Here is a 22,602-nt window from a genome sequence, read left to right as displayed (position 1 = left end):
GATTGTAAATAGCATGCATGATTGATATGGACATTTTATGAGAGCTGTAAATATTCAAGAATGGGAAACTCAGACCATTCGCGTAATCGATAACGTAATAGTGACATCGTAATAAATGAACAGCCATTGTTCACTAGATCGCGACTCACTCTTTTTGTAACCCATGTACATATATAAGTACATTACGATTATGTTTTTTGCTTTTGCATAATGTGTTAAAATCTGCGTAAAGCATACACTTGTTTTCTTATATATTTATATATATATTGTGTTAATAAGAACGACATTCATTCGCCAGCATTTTAGTTTTCGCTATAAATTCCTCAATGATGACATCACCTTAGCGTTAATTGTTAAAACTTATATTGACAGAACACATGGGTTGATCAGGGTTGCTTATGTTACTGGAAAGTGACACTTATCTTTTTGATATGTTTCTCTTATTCTGCGAATAAAATTATTATAAATCATTCATTTCGTCCTTCAACGGCTCATCATACATGAGTGACACGTGCTGAAGGAACATTTTGAAAGCCTGTTAAAACCTCTGCATTGTATATCAGGCCATCTTTTCAAAGGGAACAACCGTTTAATCTATGATGATTACTTCATAGTGGTTCATTATGGAAACTTCTAACACCAAGGTGTTAATAGGAACTACGGACAAGTTTTCAAATTCATTCAATAAGAACCTTAATAAAAAATATAAACCTTCAGTGGGTTGAACACGACGGAAAGCTGGTAGCAGAGAGAGCTTAGTGCTACGGTTCATTTAGCTGTACATCACGTGACTTAATCTTGACTACAAACAGTACTAGTAGAACAACACCAACTTAATTAACAGCACATTTTAAAAAGGTGTAAACCGATCTTGATATGTGAATGCAAGTTTTTCTTTGCTAAAGTAATTTGCTAGTATAAATGCAAGCTGAAAGAACCTTTTATATAGAATTATAACACATTACAGTTTTTAGACTTACGTGCATTAAAAAAAAGTTTATTCTACAACAGTCAAGAAGATTTTCACAAACTTCGTTTAAAAACTCGTGACATTCGATAAACGAGTCTTGCATTGCCTCTTCCCTTTAACAAGTTTAACTAGATATTAAGCCGGTGTAAATCTATGTCACTCATGTTGACAGATCGAAAACTTTAATAATGTCCTTGTTTTTCATCGAGTCGAATGATTTGCTAATATTTATCATTTTGAAGTTGAATATATTGTATTTTATAAATGATCTCATGAAAAGCATATCGAGTCTGACATTTGTTTACTATACGGTTACAGCGTATGATAATAGCGCGCAAAGTGTCAAGTTCAGATGATCTTTCAATAACCCATTGAATATTCACCTTAAAGGGACCTTTCCACCGATTTTGGCATGAATTGAAGTTTGTCATAAAGTGCATTATATTGATAAATTTAAAAATTGAATCTAAAAAGCTAAAGTTAAAAAAAAAACAAGAATAAAATTAAAGAAGGAAAGAAAAAGTAACGTTCAACTTGGCTCGAACCACTGAACCCTGGAGTAAATGTCTGTCGCTTAGACCACTCGGCCATCCGTGCTCAAACGATGAGTGATGGATTTTATACTTTATATAAGCAATCCTCGTAGTATCACAAAATATAATGTCAACAGCAGAACTCTCCAAATTAATCAATCGTTTCGCGCTGCAACGCTTTAAAAAAATCAGGTTTTTAAATCGTCAAAAGATGCATTAATGGATAATTTAGAGCAAGGTAAACGTTCGGTGTTACTGTTTCTTCAAAAATATCAAAACTACAACGAAAATTTGCAATTCTAAAAAAAAATATTTTGTAAATCTACCAAAACGTGAAGTGGCCCCTTTAAAAAGCTTTTTGTATACTTTTTGTTTGTAAGATCGTTGTTAACATTTATGCTCTCGGGGATTGAACCCGGGTTTCAAAGGTGAGAAGTACGTGTACGATAAAGATTATATACTATTTACGATAAAGATTATATACTATTTTAACTTAGCAACGTATTAACAAAATGCGTTAAAACTACGCTGTCGCATCATGCTAACATGTACAAGTTTATTAAAACGTTGGAGTTGTTATTTATAATGAACAAAGGAGGAGGGTACATTATAATACTAGTTGTGGTCATATATTATTAGTATTATAGTAAAAACCATAAATTCAATTATTGGTTAAAAGTGGTTTAATCGAGTTTATTATTCTGAAATATATATTCCTTTTTGTATTGTGATTTAAATGACATTACTCATAGCATGAATATGAAAAAATACTATCTTTGCATATCTAAAGTGTTTGCCTTTATCAATTCAAAAAACGTGATAAAACTCCACATCTACAGCTAATCACTTCTGATGATAACATAATTGTAAAGTCAACACAGATAAATTGATAAATTCAAGCACGTGACATATACTGACCGATCCGAATTTGATAATAGTATATAAGCGTTGAGTGTACATTTCGATAACGGCTACTTGAGCTTTACTCTACGATACTTGCTTGTGATACGATGCATGTTTGTGAAATAACCTTACTGTTAATTAAAAACTGCATATGCCGAAGAGAAAATAATTACCTCAACAAAATTATTAGCTGACTGTTGTGACAACCGAATCGTAAGGAAACAAAAGAACGAAATCTCGGTGCTTGGTTTGATTCAAGAATGAACATGGAACACCATATTAATGCTAAAAGTAGATCATGTTTCGGTCAGATTAGGCAAATAGGTCACATCAGGCAATATCTTACACCAAATGCCACACAATCATTGGTCAATTCACTTGTCACGTCTCGGCTAGACTATTGCAATGCACTGCTGTATGGAACACAAACATCAGCTATCAAGAAACTACAAAATGTTCAAAACACTGTGGCGCGTGTTATCACAAGAACATCCCGCTATAGTCACATAACACCGATCCTAAAAGAACTACACTGGCATCCAGTAGAAAAAAGAATCCACTTTAAAATACTTACCAATGCGTTCAAAGCCTTAAATGGACAATCGCCTGTATATCTGAAAAACCTATTTGAAGTCTACGAACCAAGGCGAAACTTAAGATCAAAGAACGAAGCGACTTCATAAGTGATTCCAACGAAGATTAAATCCGTATCATACGGAGAGCGAAGTTTCATGTACGCTGCTCCCATACTCTGGAACTCACTTCCATCAAACATTCGAGGTTCTTCAACACTGAATTCATTCAAAAAGGCACTGAAAACTCACCTCTTCCTCCAATCTTTTGCAATATAAACAGTGGTTTATTCAATTCATTATATAAAATCTCAATCATCATCAACTTGAATTAACCCTTAAATGGAAGCATAATTATTTTTTGTACGTAGTACTTATTGTTTAAGTTTTAGATTTTATTGTTTCATTAATTGTCTTATGGCTAAACACATAGGGTAGTTTTATAGTGTCTTGTTGATCTTTCTAATCTATGGTTACTGTGCATGTTTTACGTAGTACTTATAGTATAATAGAGTAGTTTTATAGTATAATTGAGTAGTTTTGATCGATTTCTTTTGAAACAGTGTGGCAAAGTGTATTCGTATCTGCGATACGTCAAATGTTCTTGTGTAAAGCGCCTTTGAACGTGCACACTTGCATGAAAAGGGCGCTATATAAATCCGGAATAATAATAAAATAATAATAATAACAAGTATGTATGCAGTTCAGATTAGTGTTCTTAATATATAAAATACACCTGTATTAGCATATGTTACACGATACGGTGGTTGGAAAGAAATTTTAGTCTTGATTTTAATTAAAGTATTGCTTTCGCGGTTTACTAATAAACGAGTACATATTTTAGGTTGATTTTACTTACAGTAGTGTTTAAAAATAAATCTGACAGACAAAACAACAAACAATAAGATATATATGTATTTAATGAAATATGTATTTAAAGTGATAGTATGGGCATCTAACAGTATATGCTATGTGTATAGGTGTCTATCGCAACCCTTGTTTATTTTTGGTGTTTTCACTTCATATACACTTATATTTGTTAATGCAGCATCAACATACTCAAACAATATCCCGGAAATAGAAAAATAATGCATTTGTACGAACCGTACTTTCGTTTTGACAACTGGCAACAGAAACTATTCAATGAACGATGTGAGTCTAAATGTAGTTTTCATGCAGATTCGTTCATACGACACAAATACACAATTTTGTTTCACGGATCATTTCGGCTTAGAGGACTGGGTGAGTCATGTAAAATATCGAATATAATATATATTTTTTATAAACACTGGTAGCAAGATGAGTTGTAGATAATTGGTCAGTTACCACATTATAACTAACTCTTTTGACCTGTTAATTACTTTCATCTCAATTCAACAATGAAAAATGCCCATAATATCACTTTAAAATGCAATAGCTACAGAATGCTTTCATCGACATCATGGACAAAAATCTGGAAATGCAGTTCAAAATTATTTGTTTCATTATAAATCGTCTGTTGAAGTATTGCAAATATCTTAAAGAAATGTCATTACGGTATTAACGTAACTTTAAACATATTTGTTGTTTCTTATGGCTTTTTGTTATTTGAAAAATCTTCAAAAATCTATATATGTTTTAAGTCTTTTCAATTTCGAACACTGTTTGCCTTTAAGAACAGTTTTATATGTCTTTAACATATGTATGTCATGTACACAACTGCTGTATCTGTATATAAATATTGTTTTATGCAAAACAACGAAAAGAATCCTGTTACAAAATGCGTAAGTATCCTGAACGAAAACAATCAACACGTGTATTTGTTGCAATTTCCAAAGATCACATGAATCTTGCATTTCGGGTGCCTCTGTATCATCTAAACTTAAACAGGCGGACTTTCAATGACAACTATGTAGACGGGGTCGAAATTTAAATTAACCTTTCAAAACAATAACTCAAACAGAAATTTCAGTAAACAGCTAATAGACAATTATAATTGTAAACGTTCACAACAATGAAGAGATCACCTACGTTGTCTGTCTGAACGTTAGGTCGTATTGATGACAACCATTCATTGACCGTAATAATTTCGGTAACCCCAGTTTTGTTATTTTTGTGTTGTTTTTTGTGTACGTGTGAGGGTAGTCTTGCGCATTTGTTTTGTGTGTCAGGCTTTGGAAATTCCTTGCAATGAATATGAAACCACATTAAACAGTAACGTCTCCAAACTGCGAGTGAAGGTACAATGTGTGTCATGATATAGTGCTACCTATTCATACAAATAATGGAGACTGAAGCGGGGCTAAAACGGATGCGACCAGCGGGTGCGGTAAAACACGGTTACGGCGGATGAGTATTGATTGGCTGTGCCAAGACTGTACATAACAATTACATGCATTTGTCACGTGTACCTTGAATTCATAATCTGCCTTTAAATTAAAACGGAATTAAATTAAAATCTAAAAAAATCATTTAGCTACAACATTTTTGTCGAAATCATGACATCCTGCTTGGTAATTGTTTGAAAAAAAAATTGCTCAATTCATGTTATTGTGATTACACCCCGTAAGTCAAAGTGATTCGAGTTAGCAATCAATAAATGTTATTATTATACATTACTCAGCTAAGCAATCTTCACAAGCTAACATGGACATTTTTTTCTTATTTTCTAATTTTCCGTTTCTTAGAAAGGAGACTGCGGTTGATCAGCCGACGGAAGTTAAGGTAAAGGTAACAATAGATGTCAGTATGTTTGGGGAGGCCAGTGGTTTCGACGACATAACGTTAGTTGTAGAAGAGGTTCGCATTTCTGTCATCAACGCATTGCTGTCACTGTCATCGCCAATATTTAGAGAAATTTTCCAAAAAGAAACAAAGGAGAAGAACAAAAAGGAGATAACTTTGTCGGATAAAACCTTGGACACGTTTGTTCTATTTCTGCGCTGCCTTTCTCCGGACCTTAAGGAGCGGGTAACAGGTAAACGCAAACACGCCTAAAATATCAGTCATATGCATTAAACCCCAATAGGAAAAAATCATTATAATGTTTTTTGGTAAATGAAAATCTTCTTGGGACGGAATTCAGGAATTCAAAAACTTATTAATCAATTATAATGTTATACCAAATAAACGTTTTCCAAAAATGGCACGATTGCATCAAGTTTCGATGGCACACAAACCTTTGACAAAGGTCATATAAAAAGTTAACGATATAATTTTACACGTGAGTAGAGAACAAAGAAATCAAACAATGTATAATTTGTTTTAAATGTCACATCTCAAATATATCATTCATTTTGCAAGTAATTTGTCTGAAATAAACAGCCTTTTTTACGTATAATTTTGCTTAATTTTATACACAATTACGAATAAAATAACGAAGAAAACAGTTTAAATGACTGTGTTTTTCTGAATAGAATATAACAATTAACGCACTTCAAGCGAATTGTATTCAGTACAAAACAGATACAGTGTCCTGGTATGTAGGATTTTGACCTGCATGAAACAGACAGGCATTTTGATACATTAAACTCAGGATGTAACCAACCTACCTGTAAGTGTTATGTTATTTCTGTGGGTCTAAATAAGCGTTGGCATTGGATATTTTATCTTTAAGTGCTTATTGTTAGTCTAAGGTCTGGCACTCCGTAAAATGTGTTCCCCTCTCTTACTTAATGCTTTAAAATGACCGTTCGACCGGTCTAAGGTGACCTCAGCTTAAATCATCCATATCTTTTTTTTATTTCTTGTTTCTATTGTCCAGTTTTGATAAGACGTCGTTCAATTACCTTTAATAAGCAATAACTTTTCTCCTGATTATGTTTCTGCAATTTTATGTATAGTATACATTGACTTATGTTTAAATATTATGATGAAGTTCTTCAGTTATAAGTACATAAATGAATTTGCGAAAATATCATTACTTGTCTTTAAGAAGAAAACATTAAATGTAGCTGGTATTATCTTTTTTGAGATATATATTGCTATACAATTGGATCCAAACGTTCACTGAGATTGAATGAAATCCATGCTTATGAATAAAGAGTTTTTAAGTTATGTGCTGAATTATATATTTGTTTACTTCATCAAATTATTGACTGCCAGTTCCGTCTTGTTAAATCTCAGCTGATAATGCGGCCGCCATACTGCCATTAGCATCGGAGTATCAAGTTGTGAAGCTGATGGAACAGTGTGAAGATTGCCTTATGACCCTGATTGGAGAAAAAAAAAAAGCATCAATGTCCTGCAAGACTCTATTCAGCTATTTGAAGTTGGCAGAAGAATGTAACCGTGAACGTCTGATTGAGTTGTGCGTTTTTCGAATTTCAACGTTTAGATTGGAAGAAAGGACAAATAATATAAGGCAGTTCAAAATAACCGCTAAAAGTGAAAGTCAGATAGCAAATATAGCATGTCAAAGACACGAACGTTTTGAAGACGATATTAGATCATATTCATATTCAACAGCTTTAATTGAACCGATTTAAAAGGTGAACCAATCAACACCAAATAAACGGTCACTTGATATATTTCAGAATTTACGGCTTGTGTACGTATTGTGTGGCAGACAATGCCAACCTCGCAACTATGGAAACAGTTTGTGCAAAAGTACCAGACGATGTCCCTAAATATAATGACTTCTTATACCTTCATGAAGAATTTAAATTGGACTTGGAGGGAATACTCAAATGTTTTAGGAGGAAAAAAACATTTTAATAACAAGTAAGCATTGAACAAGCATATCGGTTCGTTGTCTTTAAAGGGCTAAGTATGTTATTTGTGTTGAAAATAACAAAACTGTGTGATAAATACATAATAGTGGTTTGTTTATACAATAAAGAAATGCATACATATAGACGATTGAAAAGCTAAACATGAAACAAAACCCTTGAACTGTATATTGTTTTGTGAACCTTAAGTGTGTGTTTGGAGGATGGGTGTGCATGCATTCGTGCGTGCGTGTGTGTGTGTATGCTTCTGCTATCCGTCAAAAAATCTATTCAGGTTTATAAACATAGACTTAATGATGATACAAATGTATTATACGTATTTTTGTGGAATTTTTGTGAAAGCGACCCTGTATTTTTATGCTCCGTCGAATTTGTGTACGCGGAGTGTTTGGTCATTTGTCGCAAAGAAGGATCCTCGTCTCGAAATGGAACATTAACGGTGTATTTCGAAAGCACTGTTAATACTACACGTTTTTCCAAAAACATAAACCTGTTTTATTATTTTACCGATTTCATTCGATGATTATCAATACAGAAATCGAGCTTTGTAACATTGTTCTTAGTCTTGGTGCAATTATGCTTGTTTGCAATGAATGTAAGAAAGTTCTTTTAATCTATGGTATATTTGTAATTGTTAATTTGCAAATGTTCACACAAGTCAATTAATTACAAATACGTTTACAAATTATAGTAATAACGCATTCATACTTTAATGTGATATATGAAATATAATAATCAAATTATAGTTATTAATCCAGACAAGATATTAAACCTCTAATTTAAAGGGTCCTTTTCACGTTTTGGTAAATTGACAAAATTTAAAAAAAAAGTTGTTTCAATCTCGCAAATTTTCGTTTAAGTTATGATATTTGTTAGGAAAAAGTGATACTGAACATTTATCATGCTCTAAAATATCTATTATGTGCATCTTTTGACGATTTGAAAATCTGAAAATTATAAAGCGTTGCAACGCGAAACGATTGAATATATATTATATTTTGGGAAACTACGAGGACTGCTTTTATAAGTAAAAAATACATCCGCTCATAGCATGAGCACGGATGGTCGAGTGGTCTAAGCGGGAAACCTTTTACTTCAGGACTCCAGGGGTCAGTGGTTCGAGCCCAGTTTAGGGTTACTTGTTTCATTTTTTTTTAAATTATATTCTTGTTTTTTTTTTTACGGGAGATTTGTAGGTCCAATGAATAATCAATATAAAGCATTTAATGACAAGCTTCAATACATGCCAAAATCTGTGAAAAGGCCCCTTTAAGTTGATTAGTTAACATACGTTTTCGTGAGAGCTATCTTACCAGCGTAATTATCCAATGATACCATACTTCCGCGCCTCCGAAGATAGTTCGTGAAGTGAAGCCAATCTATGGCAGCAGCAAAGTCGGCAACGTAAAAATAATAATCGGGAAACAAACACTGATAAACAAACCGGAACAGTGATAGACCAAATAGATACAATGACAGGTCATATGACGTGAGGCGAGAAGATGACAACCAGAACAGACACAGCCCCAGAACAAGGTACAGCAACAAATGTAGATGCAGCCAATCCCAAAGAAACAGTTATACTAGTGGCTCTTATAAAAAAACGAACAATCATGACTCTCACTACTCTAGTAGATACAGAAATAATGACTGTAGATATTATAACTAGGTAAAGCTAGGGTTTTGGAATGTAAATGGATGGTCTGACAATGTTGAAACTGATAATTATATTTTTAGAGCAAATTGTTTAAGTAAGCTTGATATTGATATACTTGCTATTGCAGAAACACATCTAAAAGAAAATTGTGACCTTAATGTTGATAACTATGTATTTTTTAGTAATAATAGAAGGCTGCTAAATCGACATGCAAGATTAGGGTCTGTTGGAGTAGGAATTTTAGTGAAAAAAGTCATTACTAGACATATTTTATGTAAACGTTTTAGCTGATGAATACGTGAGTATTTTGTGGGTCTCTTTTAAGTCAATTTCTGATAAAACATGTTTTAATATGTGTGCTTGCTATCTCCCTCCAATGGGGTCATCACGTTATGTAAATGCAAATGAATTGTTTGATGAATTGTTAACTGACGTATACGAGTATCAAAAAAGTGGTCCTTTCTACATTTTAGGCGATTTTAATGCTAGAATTGCAGATATGCCGGATTACATTGAAGGTATAGATGTTCTACCAGAAAGAAATGTTGTTGATTATACAAAGAATACATATGGTGAACTATTTTGTAACTTTTTTATTGACTTTTATTGTTGTAAAGTAAATGCAAGAAACTCCAAACTCAATGACTTCACATGTGTGTCAAATAAAGGTTTGTCTGTTGTTGAATATATTGTTGTCCCCTATGAGAATATTGATATATTGTCAAACTTTGAAGTTGCCAGGGTGTCTGATATTGCTGAAAATGTACAGAAAGTAGACTTATGCCAGATCACTCTGTATTAATGTGCGATGTTAAATTAAAGAATGTAATTGTTTCAAATGAATGTTTTAGGGACAAAAGCGGTAGAGTCAATATTACAAAGAATAAAACTATATATGACACTTGTACAATGCCGCCAAATTTTTGTGAAGGCGAAAACTTTTTGAATGAGGTGGTAGAAAAGTTTAATGTGTTGCAAACAAATGTAGATGTGCAAAAGAATGTAGATAACATGTATGATATTTTTTGTGCTGGTGTCAAAAATGAAATTAATTTGAAACTCCCCTCTTAGACCGTAACCATCAAATTCGAACGTAGTGCTAAAAAAGAAAAGTAAAAAAAGATTGGTGGAATGAGGAATTGCAAAGGTTATGGAATGACATGAGTGAAGCAGAAGGTAATTGGGTAAAAAGTACCACATTTTTTAAGTCAAACCTTAAACATATTTTTGTTCAAAAAAGGAAAAAAAATTATTAACAGTTTCAGAGAGCAAAAATCGTTACTGGTTAGAACTTCAAGAAAAACTAATAGATGAAGCTGATAATAATACAGTAGATTTTTGGAAAACCATTGGTAAAATAGGAGTCAGAGATAACCGAAGTAATGGTCTGCCTTTTGAAGTAGAAGATAAATTGGGTAATTTAACAAATGATGTGACTAAAGTTTTTGACAGATGGACAAATGATTTTTGTAACCTTTTGAATGTTGTCAGTGATAAAACGGCAAACCATGTTAGCCAGGATGCCAATTTTATTGTTGAAGAGAATGTGTCTGTTGATAATGACTTTTTTTATGATCATTTTTTAATGTTAGATGTAAAGAAAGCTATTTTTTATGTAAAGAATAATAGAGCAGTAGGGTATGATGAATTACCAGCAGCTGTCTTTAAAAATGATTCTGTTGTATACTGTCTGTTAAAGATTTTTAATTACTGCTTTGGAATAGGGAAAATCCCCCAAAGCTGGGGTAAGAGTATTATAAATCCTATACCGAAAAGTTCAACTTGCAATATCTATGATCCAATGTCATACAGAGGTATTACCATTACCCCTATTGTATATAAAATCTATTGTCCCTTACTCAATGATAAGCTTACACAGCAAATAGAGGCAGAAATAGTATTGTTTGAAGGTTAGAATGGTTTTAGGAAAACGAGGAGTACAATTGATCACTTGTCAACTCTTACGAGTATTATTGATACTAGAAAAAAGAAGAAATTATCAACTGGGTGTGCTTTCATTGATTTAAGTAAGGCCTACGATTCTGTGAATCGCCACATTTTATGGAGTAAACTCGAAAGTATTAGAACTAATAGTCATTTACAGAAGGCTATTCGGTCTGTGTATGATAATGTTCGGTCTGTGTATGATAATGTTATATGCTCAGTTAGAATTAATGGTTTCCTTACTGACTGGTTTTCTGTTAAAACAGGTCTAAAACAAGGGTGTCCACTCTCACCAATGCTTTTTAACATCTATATTAATGATCTAGCAACAAAGATTGATGCTCTTGGAAAAGGGGTCAAGGTATCTGATCAAACTGTCTCGATTTTACTTTTTGCGGATAATATAGTTTTATTAGCAGAAAATGCGGATGACCTACAACGTATGTTGAATGAACTGGAAGTATGGTGTAAGAATAATGGTATGTGTATAAACAGTAGAAAATCTAATATTGTTCACTTCAGAAATGAGTCAGTCCAAAGATTTCAGAAAGTTTTTATGTGTGGTAATGATCCATTTGAATATGTGGCACAGTATAAGTATTTGGGTCTTGTTCTTACTGAACACTTGAATTATGCAAATACAGCAAAAAATGTTGCTCAGTCACCCAATAAAGTCCTCAGACTGCTTATTGCCAAATCCAAATCTATTGGGGGATTCCCACTCCAAGCATTCTCGAAACTGTTTGAACCCACTGTTGTTCCAGTCATAACTTACGCATAACTTACGGAGCTTCAATTTGGGACAATGATGATTACAGTTGTATAAATGCGGTTCAGCGACTAGATTTTTTCTTAATGTTGGAAAATACACACCAAATTCCACAGTAAATGGGGATATTGGCTGGCTACCAATGTGTTGTAAGATTAAGAAAAGTGTAACTTATCAGTGGTGTAGACTTGCTAATATGGATAGAAATAGATTAAATAGAAAGGTTTTTGAATGGTCATACCTATGTTAAGGTAGGAATTGTAAAAACTGGTGTTTTAAAGTTTGCAATATGTTTGAAAAGTTTGATATGAATAGATGTACTAATATTGAGTACTTTCTTAGCAAGCGAGAAATTGCTGGTATTGTTGAAAACAAGTTTTTTGAAGACTTTAAGGAGTCATGGTTACAAGATGTAAATAGAGAAAGAGCCCGTAGTGGAGGTGGACAAAACAAACTTAGATTTTATAGAATTTTAAAGCAAGTGTATGAGGTTGAACCATATTGATTACTTGTGTAAAATAAAAGGCATAGAGGGGCTTTGGCAAAGTTTAGAAGTGGTACAGCTCCAATAAATGTAGAAATTGGAAGATATACAAATACACCTCAGGAATTAAGAAAATGTAACTATTGTAAGAGTATATGTATAAGTGTTGTGGAAAATGAAAAACATGTACTGCTTGATTGCCCATTATACAACGGGGTTATACGAGAACTCATGACTGAACTGCTATCTCAGTTTCAAGGCTTTGACAATTTTGATGTTGATGATAAGTTAAAAATTATCTTGTCAGACAATAATATAATTAAATTAGCTGCCAAAACCTGCTTTCTGATATTAGAAAAACGCAAAGAACATATATATTGTGAAACTAACTGATTTTATCCTTTTTACCTTCCGGTATCTAGTGTTTTATTGTAGATATCGGATGCATTTTATGATCCACTGTGAAACTAACTGATTTTACCCTCTTCTTACTTATCTAGTGTTTTATTGTAGATATCTGATGCATCTTATAAACATGATTGTATTTTAAAGGAATGAATATGTCCTTTTAAATGTTTTATCTTGTAGATATGTAATTAATCTTGCATCACGTCAAATATTTAGCAAATGTCTTTAATGTTGATAGATATCAGGTGATATTAGCATTGTATTTATATTGCCTATGTTATGTACTGTCTCCTATAATTCTATTATGAATGACCATGTGTACTTATTTTATAATGTTGTAGATATTATGTTTTGTAATGAAGTACATGTGGATGAGACAATAATAAATATAAAAATAAATACTTGTTTTAAGTCTTTAAATTTCGCAATTTATTATTAATGAATAGTGAAACAAACCATCGGCGTGAGAGAATGATAATGAGAATCGCGAAGTACTTTAGCATTTTCTAAATCAACAAAGTCACGAAGAAAAGTATTTGCTCTTTTCTTCAGCGGTAAATGTGAAGCGTAATTCATTCCTTACTTTATGTTCGTAGCAGACGACGAAATAGTTTTCAATGAGAAGGGGTTCATCGTCCGGAATGCTCGATGGTGCAGGACAACTGCCAGAATTTGTCAATTATCGGCCTTTTGTGCAACCGTACGCCTAGCGGACTTCTTATCTTGTGAACGTATTACCATAGTTAATTATATCATTTGCAATTATGTGTGTGGGTGTGGTGGTGTAAAGACGTGCAAATGATGCAATTAACTATGAAAAGTAATATCTGTTCACAGGGCAATGTGCTTCAATTTTTTGAAGAATAAATTGCACAAAATACAAATACAGTCGATTAGGTAACAATTCACATTCACTAGTGTGCTGCATAAACAACCAAATAATCTTCAAACAAATATATATCCAACCAACACGTAACGCATCTATTACTACCACAATTGTTTTAGAAATTTCTACTTTTTAATCCTAAGTTTTCGTTATTTGTTACATGAAGCCTTACTACGTAAAATAATAGCCCATGCATACTTTGCATAAAATTACAACGACTCATTTAGATTGGAACATGATGATCTGCAATATTATTACAACTTATAAATGTAGGACTGTTGCAACTACGGAGACACCGAAATCATTAACAACCCAGCATGTTGCTAAATGAAGTTGATATTTGTTAGAAGCTTCCAAAACCACAAACATTTCTTAGACTTCCACAAATGCCAGCTAGACTACTACCTGCCATTAAAGAAATTGTATTTGGCGAAGCCTAAACTACATGTGGAAATACAGTGGGGACTGATTATGTTAAACTTTATGGACGGTATCATTATATGCATGATGTACACAAAATATGCTCGCATGAAGTTCTCTTTTACGTTTATTAAATCGACAAAAAGTGCCCTTGAAAAACAAATGTACCATGTCTGATGTCTCTTAGATAATGAAAACATATAAATAGGCGTTATAAGTTATGTGCGACCATTAAGAATCTGGAAGTGTATTTGATAAGCTATAAATATGATATTTAGCAAATTATTTATCATATCTTATGTCAACAATCTACCTTTCTAAGTGATAATTCTTTTGGATGTACATGTTGTTTCTTTCTCTAAAAGTAATTCCCAGTTATATCGCTTATATTTTAACTTCAAAGCACACATTTTCACAAAATGAGTCTTCATAGTAGAATATGTTCTATTAAAATCAGGGTGTATATGTTTACAGTTTTGATGAAATACAATATCAGTTGTATAAAGCGTTTTGAAAATAAAATCCGACCAAAGCTGTGTATTAGTTATTGAAATATATGTATTCTTATTATACAGTACGTGGCAACATACGAATTGCGACCAGTCTGAATTTCATGTCAAATTACACTTTATTCATCTTTACAAATATCAAGATGAAAATGTCCTACTCAAGGACAAAATCGACCCAATTGCGAGTTACTTTATTTATTCTCGTCGTATTTAAAAATCAGTAAAAATGCAACCTAGCAATACATTTGGAAGTCCCAACTTCAAGAATGTATCGATGTTTGTAGTTTTTCACGACCTTTTTATCAAATTTAAGCATTTTTTTCATTTGAGGTAAAATTACCGATTTGTTTGCACGAACTTTGATTAGTTCTTCTTGAACGCTCCGAGCTTTTATTAGTACATACGTACAGCGACCCGGAGAGTCAATAGCTGGGAGTTGGATTATTGCAACTAGAACTTCAATAAGGTCACATAACCCCAAACCGGAACTCCTGTTTTTAGGGTTACATCCTGTTTTTAGGGTTACATGCAGTCAGTTTGATACTTAGCACACATTGCAGTCAGTTTGATACTTAGCACACATTGTTGAGTGCATGCTGCCTAGGATTTGTAAAATACATTGCAAATGGTTAGTTTTGGTATCAACTTGAAGGTATATTTGTAAGCAATAAGAAAATAAGCCATTTTGTGCTCTACTTTTTGTGTCGATGGTTCCTGGCTTTGAAAGTAGGTCATACTATTTGAGCCCAAAATGGTTGTCTGCACAGCTGTCAAAACCGGTTTGCCTATTCTAAGGTAAATATTTTGAGTTAGCATACATAGAATTTAATGACATGCATTTTTTTCAAAAGATTATGCATTTATCTTTCCAATGATGTATGATGATATAGTGGGTATGCGCTTGATCATGGTAAAAATTGATATCGAACTTCAACTATTTTATATGTATTATAGAAGGAAATTAATTGCGCATGCGTAACCATAAAATAAAGTGACCACCGGAAAGTTCGGTTACTTCCCTTTTGTACAATATTGCCACTATTCATGTTGTAAACAAGAAGGTATCAACATATATCAAAACTGACATAATACTTATCGTTGCTGTCTTTTGTAATATAAGATAAGGGTATTGGAGTCAAGCAGTCAAGGAGCCGTCCATAAAGTATGTCACACTCGAGGTGGGGGGAGGGGGTGTAAGAAACTGTGACAGTTTGTGACAAGGGAGGGGTGGATCAGGCCATGTGTGATGTCACACATTTATTTAAAAAAATATATATAATTTACTAATCATTTCTGAAGTAGAATTTTAAATAATTTTTAAAAAAATTGTGAAACTTTCAGTTTTATGTCAAAATAAGACGAATTGCGTATCTCCTGAATGTGGATTTTTAGTAGTCACATTGGCTGGGCTGGGCTGGCTTATTAAAAAGGCACAACTTCCACGCTGATTTCAGTAGTAAATGACGAAATTATTATTGGACTGTTCCATTTTTTAGTTAGTAAAGGGTTCAAAGAAGATCAAAATTATAATTTTGTTTTTTATACGGTTTAATTAGTCAATATAAATTGCCGCCTTAGAGTCTTTTGATGATTTTTGCTTTGGCAGACTCTTGGTTCAGATTTATTCTGAACGCGAATTATTTCAGCTAACGGTTTAATAAAAAAATATGTTCCAAAATGTGAGTTTGTGACGTTCTCCAAGATTTTGTGACAGGGGGGGGGGGCAGTTAAAATGGTCAATAAAAGCGTGACATACTTTATGGACGGCCCCCAAGTAGAATATTACATGTAAAAACAATAGGAAAATCAGCTACTCTAAATGAATGTCTGTGGACAAGTTTTTTTTATTCTGAATACAGTTGAATTGTGTATGTTGAGCAGTCAGAAATATGTATAGCATGTAAATCAGTAGTATAGGCCCACTTAATGAATACAGTATATACGAATTTTGGAAGTGAACAAATACGAAAGCACGCATGTGTTATATGTCAATCTATATAACACCAAATACTGGCTAGACTGAGCTCCATATAGTAATCTGTATCATGTATCATGGTTCTCATAATATCAGCCCTTCTGATTGATAATGAGTGCTAAGGTTTGTTACAATGAGCATGTGCTTGTTCTAAAAAAATAGTATCTTAATAGAAAAATGAAACTCTTGCTCATGTTATTCTTAAAATATTTTTACATTTTATTTAAAACCAGACCGGAATATGGTCTCCTATGGGGAAACTCTACCATTTTCAGCAATATTTCTTGTCTATTTGTTGTCATAGCAACCAGAAATCTTGATGTAGGAACAAAAAGAAATGATGTGCATAATCTCCATATTTCCATATGTCCATGTTTCAAGTTTCATGAAAAAATATGAAGAACCTTTAATTATCGCAGGATCCACCATTTTCAGCAATATTTCTAGTCTTTTTGTTGCTATAGCAACCAGAATTCTTGACATAGCAACACAATGAAATGTTGTGCATAATCTCCATATTGCAATCTGTCCATATTTCAAGTCTCATTAAAAAATATGAAGAACTTTTAAAGTTATCGCAGGATCCAAAAAAGTGTCACAGACTGAAAGGCAGAGCGCAAACCATAAGTCCCCTCCGGTTTATCTGGTACGGGACAATAAGGCATATAAAACATTTGATAAAGCTACTATTTATCCATAAACAAACTTATATATGTGTGTTACGTATTTAAAAATCATAGCGTCACCCTGGAATAAACATGACGTACATTCCAATGAACACTAGAAATCATGAGAATGACGGTCGTAATAACTATAACCATAAAATAATTAAAAACCTCTAAATATTGAAAAAACATCAACTTTCCAGCACTTCTGTAGGGTTTTCTTGGCTAGATTGCACTGTACCGGTACGCAGTTTTCTACCTCCCCCCCCCCCCCCCCCCGATACTAACAAGAGCTCCGCCTTGCGGGTGCAGAAAAAAAATTGGGGTGGTGCGGTGGGAGGTATGGTATTGCAAAAATAAAATAATAAAAATAAATATTTGTGTTTTTTAACCGTTTCAAAAAATAAAATTTAGGGGGGTGGGGTGGGGGTGTGGTGGTCATTTGTGAGATGATCTTAAAAAAAAAAAATTAGGGGGGAAGGGCACGGGGGATGGTTTGGGTGGAGTCTATTGTGGTATGTCAGGTAAGAGTAGTTTTGTCAAAGTATCAATCAAATCTAATCATTAATAAATAAGTTATGGCAATTTTAGCAAAATTTAATTATTTGACCTTGCGAGTCAAGGTCATTGAAAGGTCAAGGTAAAATTCAACTTGCCAGGTACAGTAACCTCATGATAGCATGAAAGTATTTGAAGTTTGAAAGCAATAGCCTTGATACTTTAGAAGTAAAGTGGATCAAAACACAAAATTTAACCATATATTCAAAGTTACTAAGTCAAAAATGGGCCATAATTCCGTAAAAATGACAACCAGAGTTATGTCCTTTGACTGTCCCCTTATGATAGTTTGCGAGTGTTCCAAGTATGAAAGCAATATCTATGATACTTTAGGGGTAAAGTGGACCAAAACACATTTTTTCAATTTTCTAAGTATAAAGGGCCCATAATTCCGTCCAAATGCCAGTCAGAGTTACATAACTTTGCCTGCACAGTCCCCTTATGATAGTTAATAAGTGTTGCAAGTATGAAAGCAATAGCTTTGATACTGTAGGAATAAAGTGGACCTTAACACAAAACTTAACCAAATTTTCAATTTTCTAAGTATAAAAAGGGCACATAATTCTGTCAAAATGCCAGTCAGAGTTAAACTTTGCCTGCACAGTCCCCTTATGATAGTTTGTAAGTGTTGCAAGTATGAAAGCAATAGCTTTGATACTTAGGGAATAAAATGGACCTAAACACAAAACTTGACCCAAATTTTCAATTTTCTAATTATAAAAAGGGCACATAATTCTGTCAAAATGCACGCCAGAGTTATCTAACTTTGCCTGCCCAGACCCCTCATGATAGTTAGTAAGTGTACCAAGTTTGAATGCAATAGCATTGATACTTTCTGAGAAAAGTGGACCTAAACGCAAAACTTAACCGGACGCCAAAGCGCACGCCAAGGTGATGACAATAGCTCATAATTTTTTTTCAAAAAAAAAATGAGCTAAAAAGGATTATAAAGTGTTGCGTTAGGTGTTAGGTGTTTTGGGTTAGGGTTAGGGTACGCTGTTTCCGTTCTTTTTTACGTACCGGTAAAGTGCAATTGCCCCGTTTTCTTTAAAGGTGCAATACTTTAAAGAGGGCCGAAACTATGAGAATAAGGAATAGGATTTCTTTTGTTTTTTGACTTTCCATGAACATTTTCATAATTGAAAATTGAATGGAACAAAAAACAATGAACGCCATCGTGTAAAAGATCATAGAAAAGATCCCACAACACATCTTCATTTATGTTATTAATCATTTGAAAACCACATAGTTTGTTACGTCAGCAGGGGGACTTGCTCGTGGTTGCAATGGCTTCTGATGCTACCAACAGTACACCAGCTCTGCAGGCCAGGGTGGTGCTTCAACAGTGTCTGTCTGCGAGACTCATGATTCAACCAGCCTCTGAGGGGAAGGAAGCAGAATATGTACAGGTGGCTAATCAATCATTTCTTTTTGTTTAAGCACAAAGCCATTTATTGCAACTTTATGCACCATTGATTAGGTACGGTTTAAATAGTCCTGTTATGAAAATATTACATTGTTCTGACTCATCCTCCCTGAAATGTTAGTTACAACAGCAGGTTATTGTCAGTAAATTATTATTTCCAACTCGCCTCCCCCAAGAAACCCATCCCCTCTGTAACTAAAATGAGTTCCAATCTACTTTTTAATCCTGTAGTTGTTTGTTCTTGTCACGTTAAAAAAAAAGGCCATTGTCTGTGAAAAGGGGATTTAATGAATGTGTGTAGTGTTGTCCCAGATTAGCCTGTGCAGTCCGTACAGGCTAATCAGGGATGACACTTTCCGCTTATATGGTTTTTTTTGTTGACAGAAAGTCTCTTCTTAGCAAACATCAAGTTTAGGCGGAGAGTGTCGTCTGCACAGGCAAATCTGCTACAACACTTTGCATGTGCATTAAACCCCCTTTTCACAAAGCACGGCTCAAATAGGAAGTGATGGATTTACAAAAGCTTGTTCAAAGCACTCCAAAATGGATCTTGTGTGTGTTCAATTGCAGCATATGGTTTTTATGCAAATGAGCTAAATAAGGATGTTCAGTCACGTTAATTACTGCTATAGTAAACATTCAAAATTTGCAGATTGAGCGTGGAATGGTGGTCTATGTGTGTTTTCTGCAAGGTGCCACTGAAGAAATAATCAGCAAAATTGGTACAGCTACCCTTCATCAAGATTTTAACAAAGTGCATCTTAGTATTCCAGTATATTAAAGATTATACTTTGGAATATGCATTCTACTTATTGATGTGCATTTAAAATATTAAATGTAAAAAAAATATTCCTAATATATGTTGTGATAAATACATGGTTTATATTCATCCTAATGGTAATAAATGAAATGTTGTTTTTCTTAATAAAAAAAAAACGTCTGTTTTATTGTAAACAACATAAATAAGTCTGACTCAGAATATACATTAAATATACTTAAATATTATTTTATTTCCTCTAGAATTTAATTGAAGTTCCTAAAACAATGTAGAAGCGTACCATTTCAGCAAGTCTATGATGTTAATCAAATAGTAGCAAGTCTATGATGTTTATCAAATTGTCATTGTAAATAAATCTGTTTCAGCAAGTTCAATACTGAATGCCCGACTAAGCGAAACAGACACTGGTCGCCTGGTCTCCATTCTAGATCTTCCTGGAGATGTTCTCATCATTCCACAGGCTACACTGGGTGGCAACCTCAAGGGTAAAGGCATGCAGTATCATAGGAACATCGGCAAAGACGACGGTTTAAAACTGTATACTCAGTTCCTTGAATTCTTGGAAGGAACAGTTCAAAATTCGACTGCAAAGTGTGATAAAAACATAGCTGTGAAGTATGGGACATATGGCAATAGACAAGTGTTTTCCATGGAAACTAATGGTCCATATACTCATTATTTAGAGTTTTGATACACAATAAATCATGATAATGCCTTAGAAATTGTGTTTGTCTCAGGATGAGCTTGCGTGTAAGTTGTATTTCGTTTTCTTACACAATTTCAAAAGTAACAACAAAAGTAGGCCAGATCATGGTCAAGCATGCTCTAAATTATTAAACATATCTATTCACATGGTGGCCAGCTTGGACAATACCATTATATAAATACTTCTGTTTCGTATGAGCATTATAATGCCCTATAAGTGATGACAATGCAGTCAGGACAAACTAAAAATGTTCATTGTAAAATCTCTCCATTTGTGACCTTGATACTTGAAAAAAGGGACAACGTTTTGCCTGTAATTTACTGTCGCAACATGGAGATCAGTGGTGAGTTGTTCTTAAATTGGCTGATAAGTGATATGTTACTGTCTGCTAAAGATTTAATGCAAGCACGGGCAAATGTTTAAGCTCAACAAGGCAGCTATACACAGAAGACATGACGAAGGCTCAAGACAAATTATCCCATGAGCTCAAGGCAACTTGTCACCAACTCAAGGCAAATCTCACCAACTCCAGGCAAGTTGTCATAGGATCTAAAGGCAGATTGTCCCAAAAACTCAAGGCAAATTGTCCCACAAACTCAAGGCAAATAGTGCCATGAACTCAATGCACATTGCTCCACCAACTCAAGGCAAAAGTTGCACGAATTTCAAGGCAAATTGTTCCAGGAGCTCGTGGCAAATTGTCGAACCAACTCAAGACAAAGTGTCCCACAAACTCGAGGTCAATTGTCACACAAACTCCAGGCAAATTGTCCCACAAACTCAAGGCAAGTTGCCACAGGAGCTCAAGGCAAATTGTTCCATAAGCTCAAGTTAATTTGTCCCATTAGCTTACAGAAAAATTATCACATGAGCTCACAGTGCATTCTCCCATGAATGATGAAGTGGTATTCTGTACATGTTGTATGAAGTCTATTTTAAAGCATTGACCTTTTAAGAGCAACCTTGGCCTTCGAGTGTATTGAGACAGTGTGAACATTGTTTTGCAACATTAAAAACACGATGGCTGAAACAGTGACTGTCCAACAAGCTGTAAATAAGTTTTATGTGGCCTTTGATCCCTAATTTTGAAGTTAACCGTTGGTCAATTAACACAGGTCTTAACACTTTTTCTAAATGATTTTTTTAAAACATTTGAAGCAAATTGTTTTAAGAAGAGGACCATAATGGCCCTGAAACGCTAACATGAGTTTTAAACTAGAGCTTTGTCACAGACGTGACGTATACCCCGCATGACACGCTGTCCAATGACTGTGAACAAAATTAATGTACAGAGTCATTTTAAAATCTCACAATGAATGACATAGTTATGGCCCGGACAAGCTCATTTATGGACATTTTTTACTTTTGAACTCCAAGTGCGACCTTGACCATGAAGATATCAACGTAATTCTTTCGCAAGACACATTGTCCAATGATTGTGAACAAATGTACTAAGTAATTTTAAAATCTCACAATGAATGACCTAGTTATGGCCCGGACAAGATCATTTACGGCCATTTTTGACCTTTGAACTCACAGAGTGACCTTGACCTTGGAGATATCAACGTAATTCTTTCGCGCGACACACCATCCAATAATGGTGAACAAATGTGCCTAATGCTTTTAAAATCTCACAATGAATGACATAGTTATGGCCCGGACAAGCTCATTTATGGCCATTTTTGACCTTTGAACTCAATGTTTGACCTTGACCTTGGAGATATCAACGT

General features: G+C 33.9%; 1 protein-coding gene and 1 long non-coding RNA gene across 10 annotated transcripts; both read left to right on the top strand.

The window, feature by feature from the left end:
• Positions 1 to 3,517: 3,517 nt before the first annotated feature.
• LOC127874674 (uncharacterized) lies at positions 3,518 to 13,348 on the top strand. 2 transcript variants are annotated; one of them, XR_008047044.1, is made up of 3 exons: positions 3,518 to 3,669; positions 5,645 to 5,934; positions 7,083 to 13,348. It is a non-coding gene; the product is annotated as an uncharacterized LOC127874674 (long non-coding RNA). The 2 variants fall into 2 exon arrangements; XR_008047043.1 differs by lacking the exon at positions 3,518 to 3,669 and adding an exon at positions 4,083 to 4,220.
• Positions 13,349 to 15,516: 2,168 nt separating this feature from the next.
• On the top strand, positions 15,517 to 20,888 carry LOC127873181 (D-aminoacyl-tRNA deacylase 2-like). Of its 8 annotated transcripts, none has more exons than XM_052416907.1 (4): positions 15,517 to 15,559; positions 19,225 to 19,371; positions 20,041 to 20,110; positions 20,532 to 20,888. In XM_052416907.1, exons 2-4 carry the CDS (start codon positions 19,249 to 19,251, stop codon positions 20,855 to 20,857), a joined length of 519 nt encoding a protein of 172 aa, XP_052272867.1. In that variant the 5' UTR covers positions 15,517 to 15,559; positions 19,225 to 19,248; the 3' UTR covers positions 20,858 to 20,888. The 8 variants fall into 8 exon arrangements, with proteins under 8 accessions (XP_052272867.1, XP_052272860.1, XP_052272864.1 ...); XM_052416900.1 differs by lacking the exon at positions 15,517 to 15,559 and adding an exon at positions 15,746 to 15,825; XM_052416904.1 differs by lacking the exon at positions 15,517 to 15,559 and adding an exon at positions 15,781 to 15,825 and having other exon boundaries at positions 19,228 to 19,371.
• Positions 20,889 to 22,602: the final 1,714 nt, after the last annotated feature.

The sequence above is a fragment of the Dreissena polymorpha genome, chromosome 3 (genome assembly GCF_020536995.1).
Source record: "Dreissena polymorpha isolate Duluth1 chromosome 3, UMN_Dpol_1.0, whole genome shotgun sequence".
NCBI lineage: Eukaryota > Metazoa > Mollusca > Bivalvia > Myida > Dreissenidae > Dreissena > Dreissena polymorpha.
The sequence above is the reverse complement of the archived record's forward strand: the minus strand, read 5'-3'. Positions and strand labels throughout refer to the sequence as shown.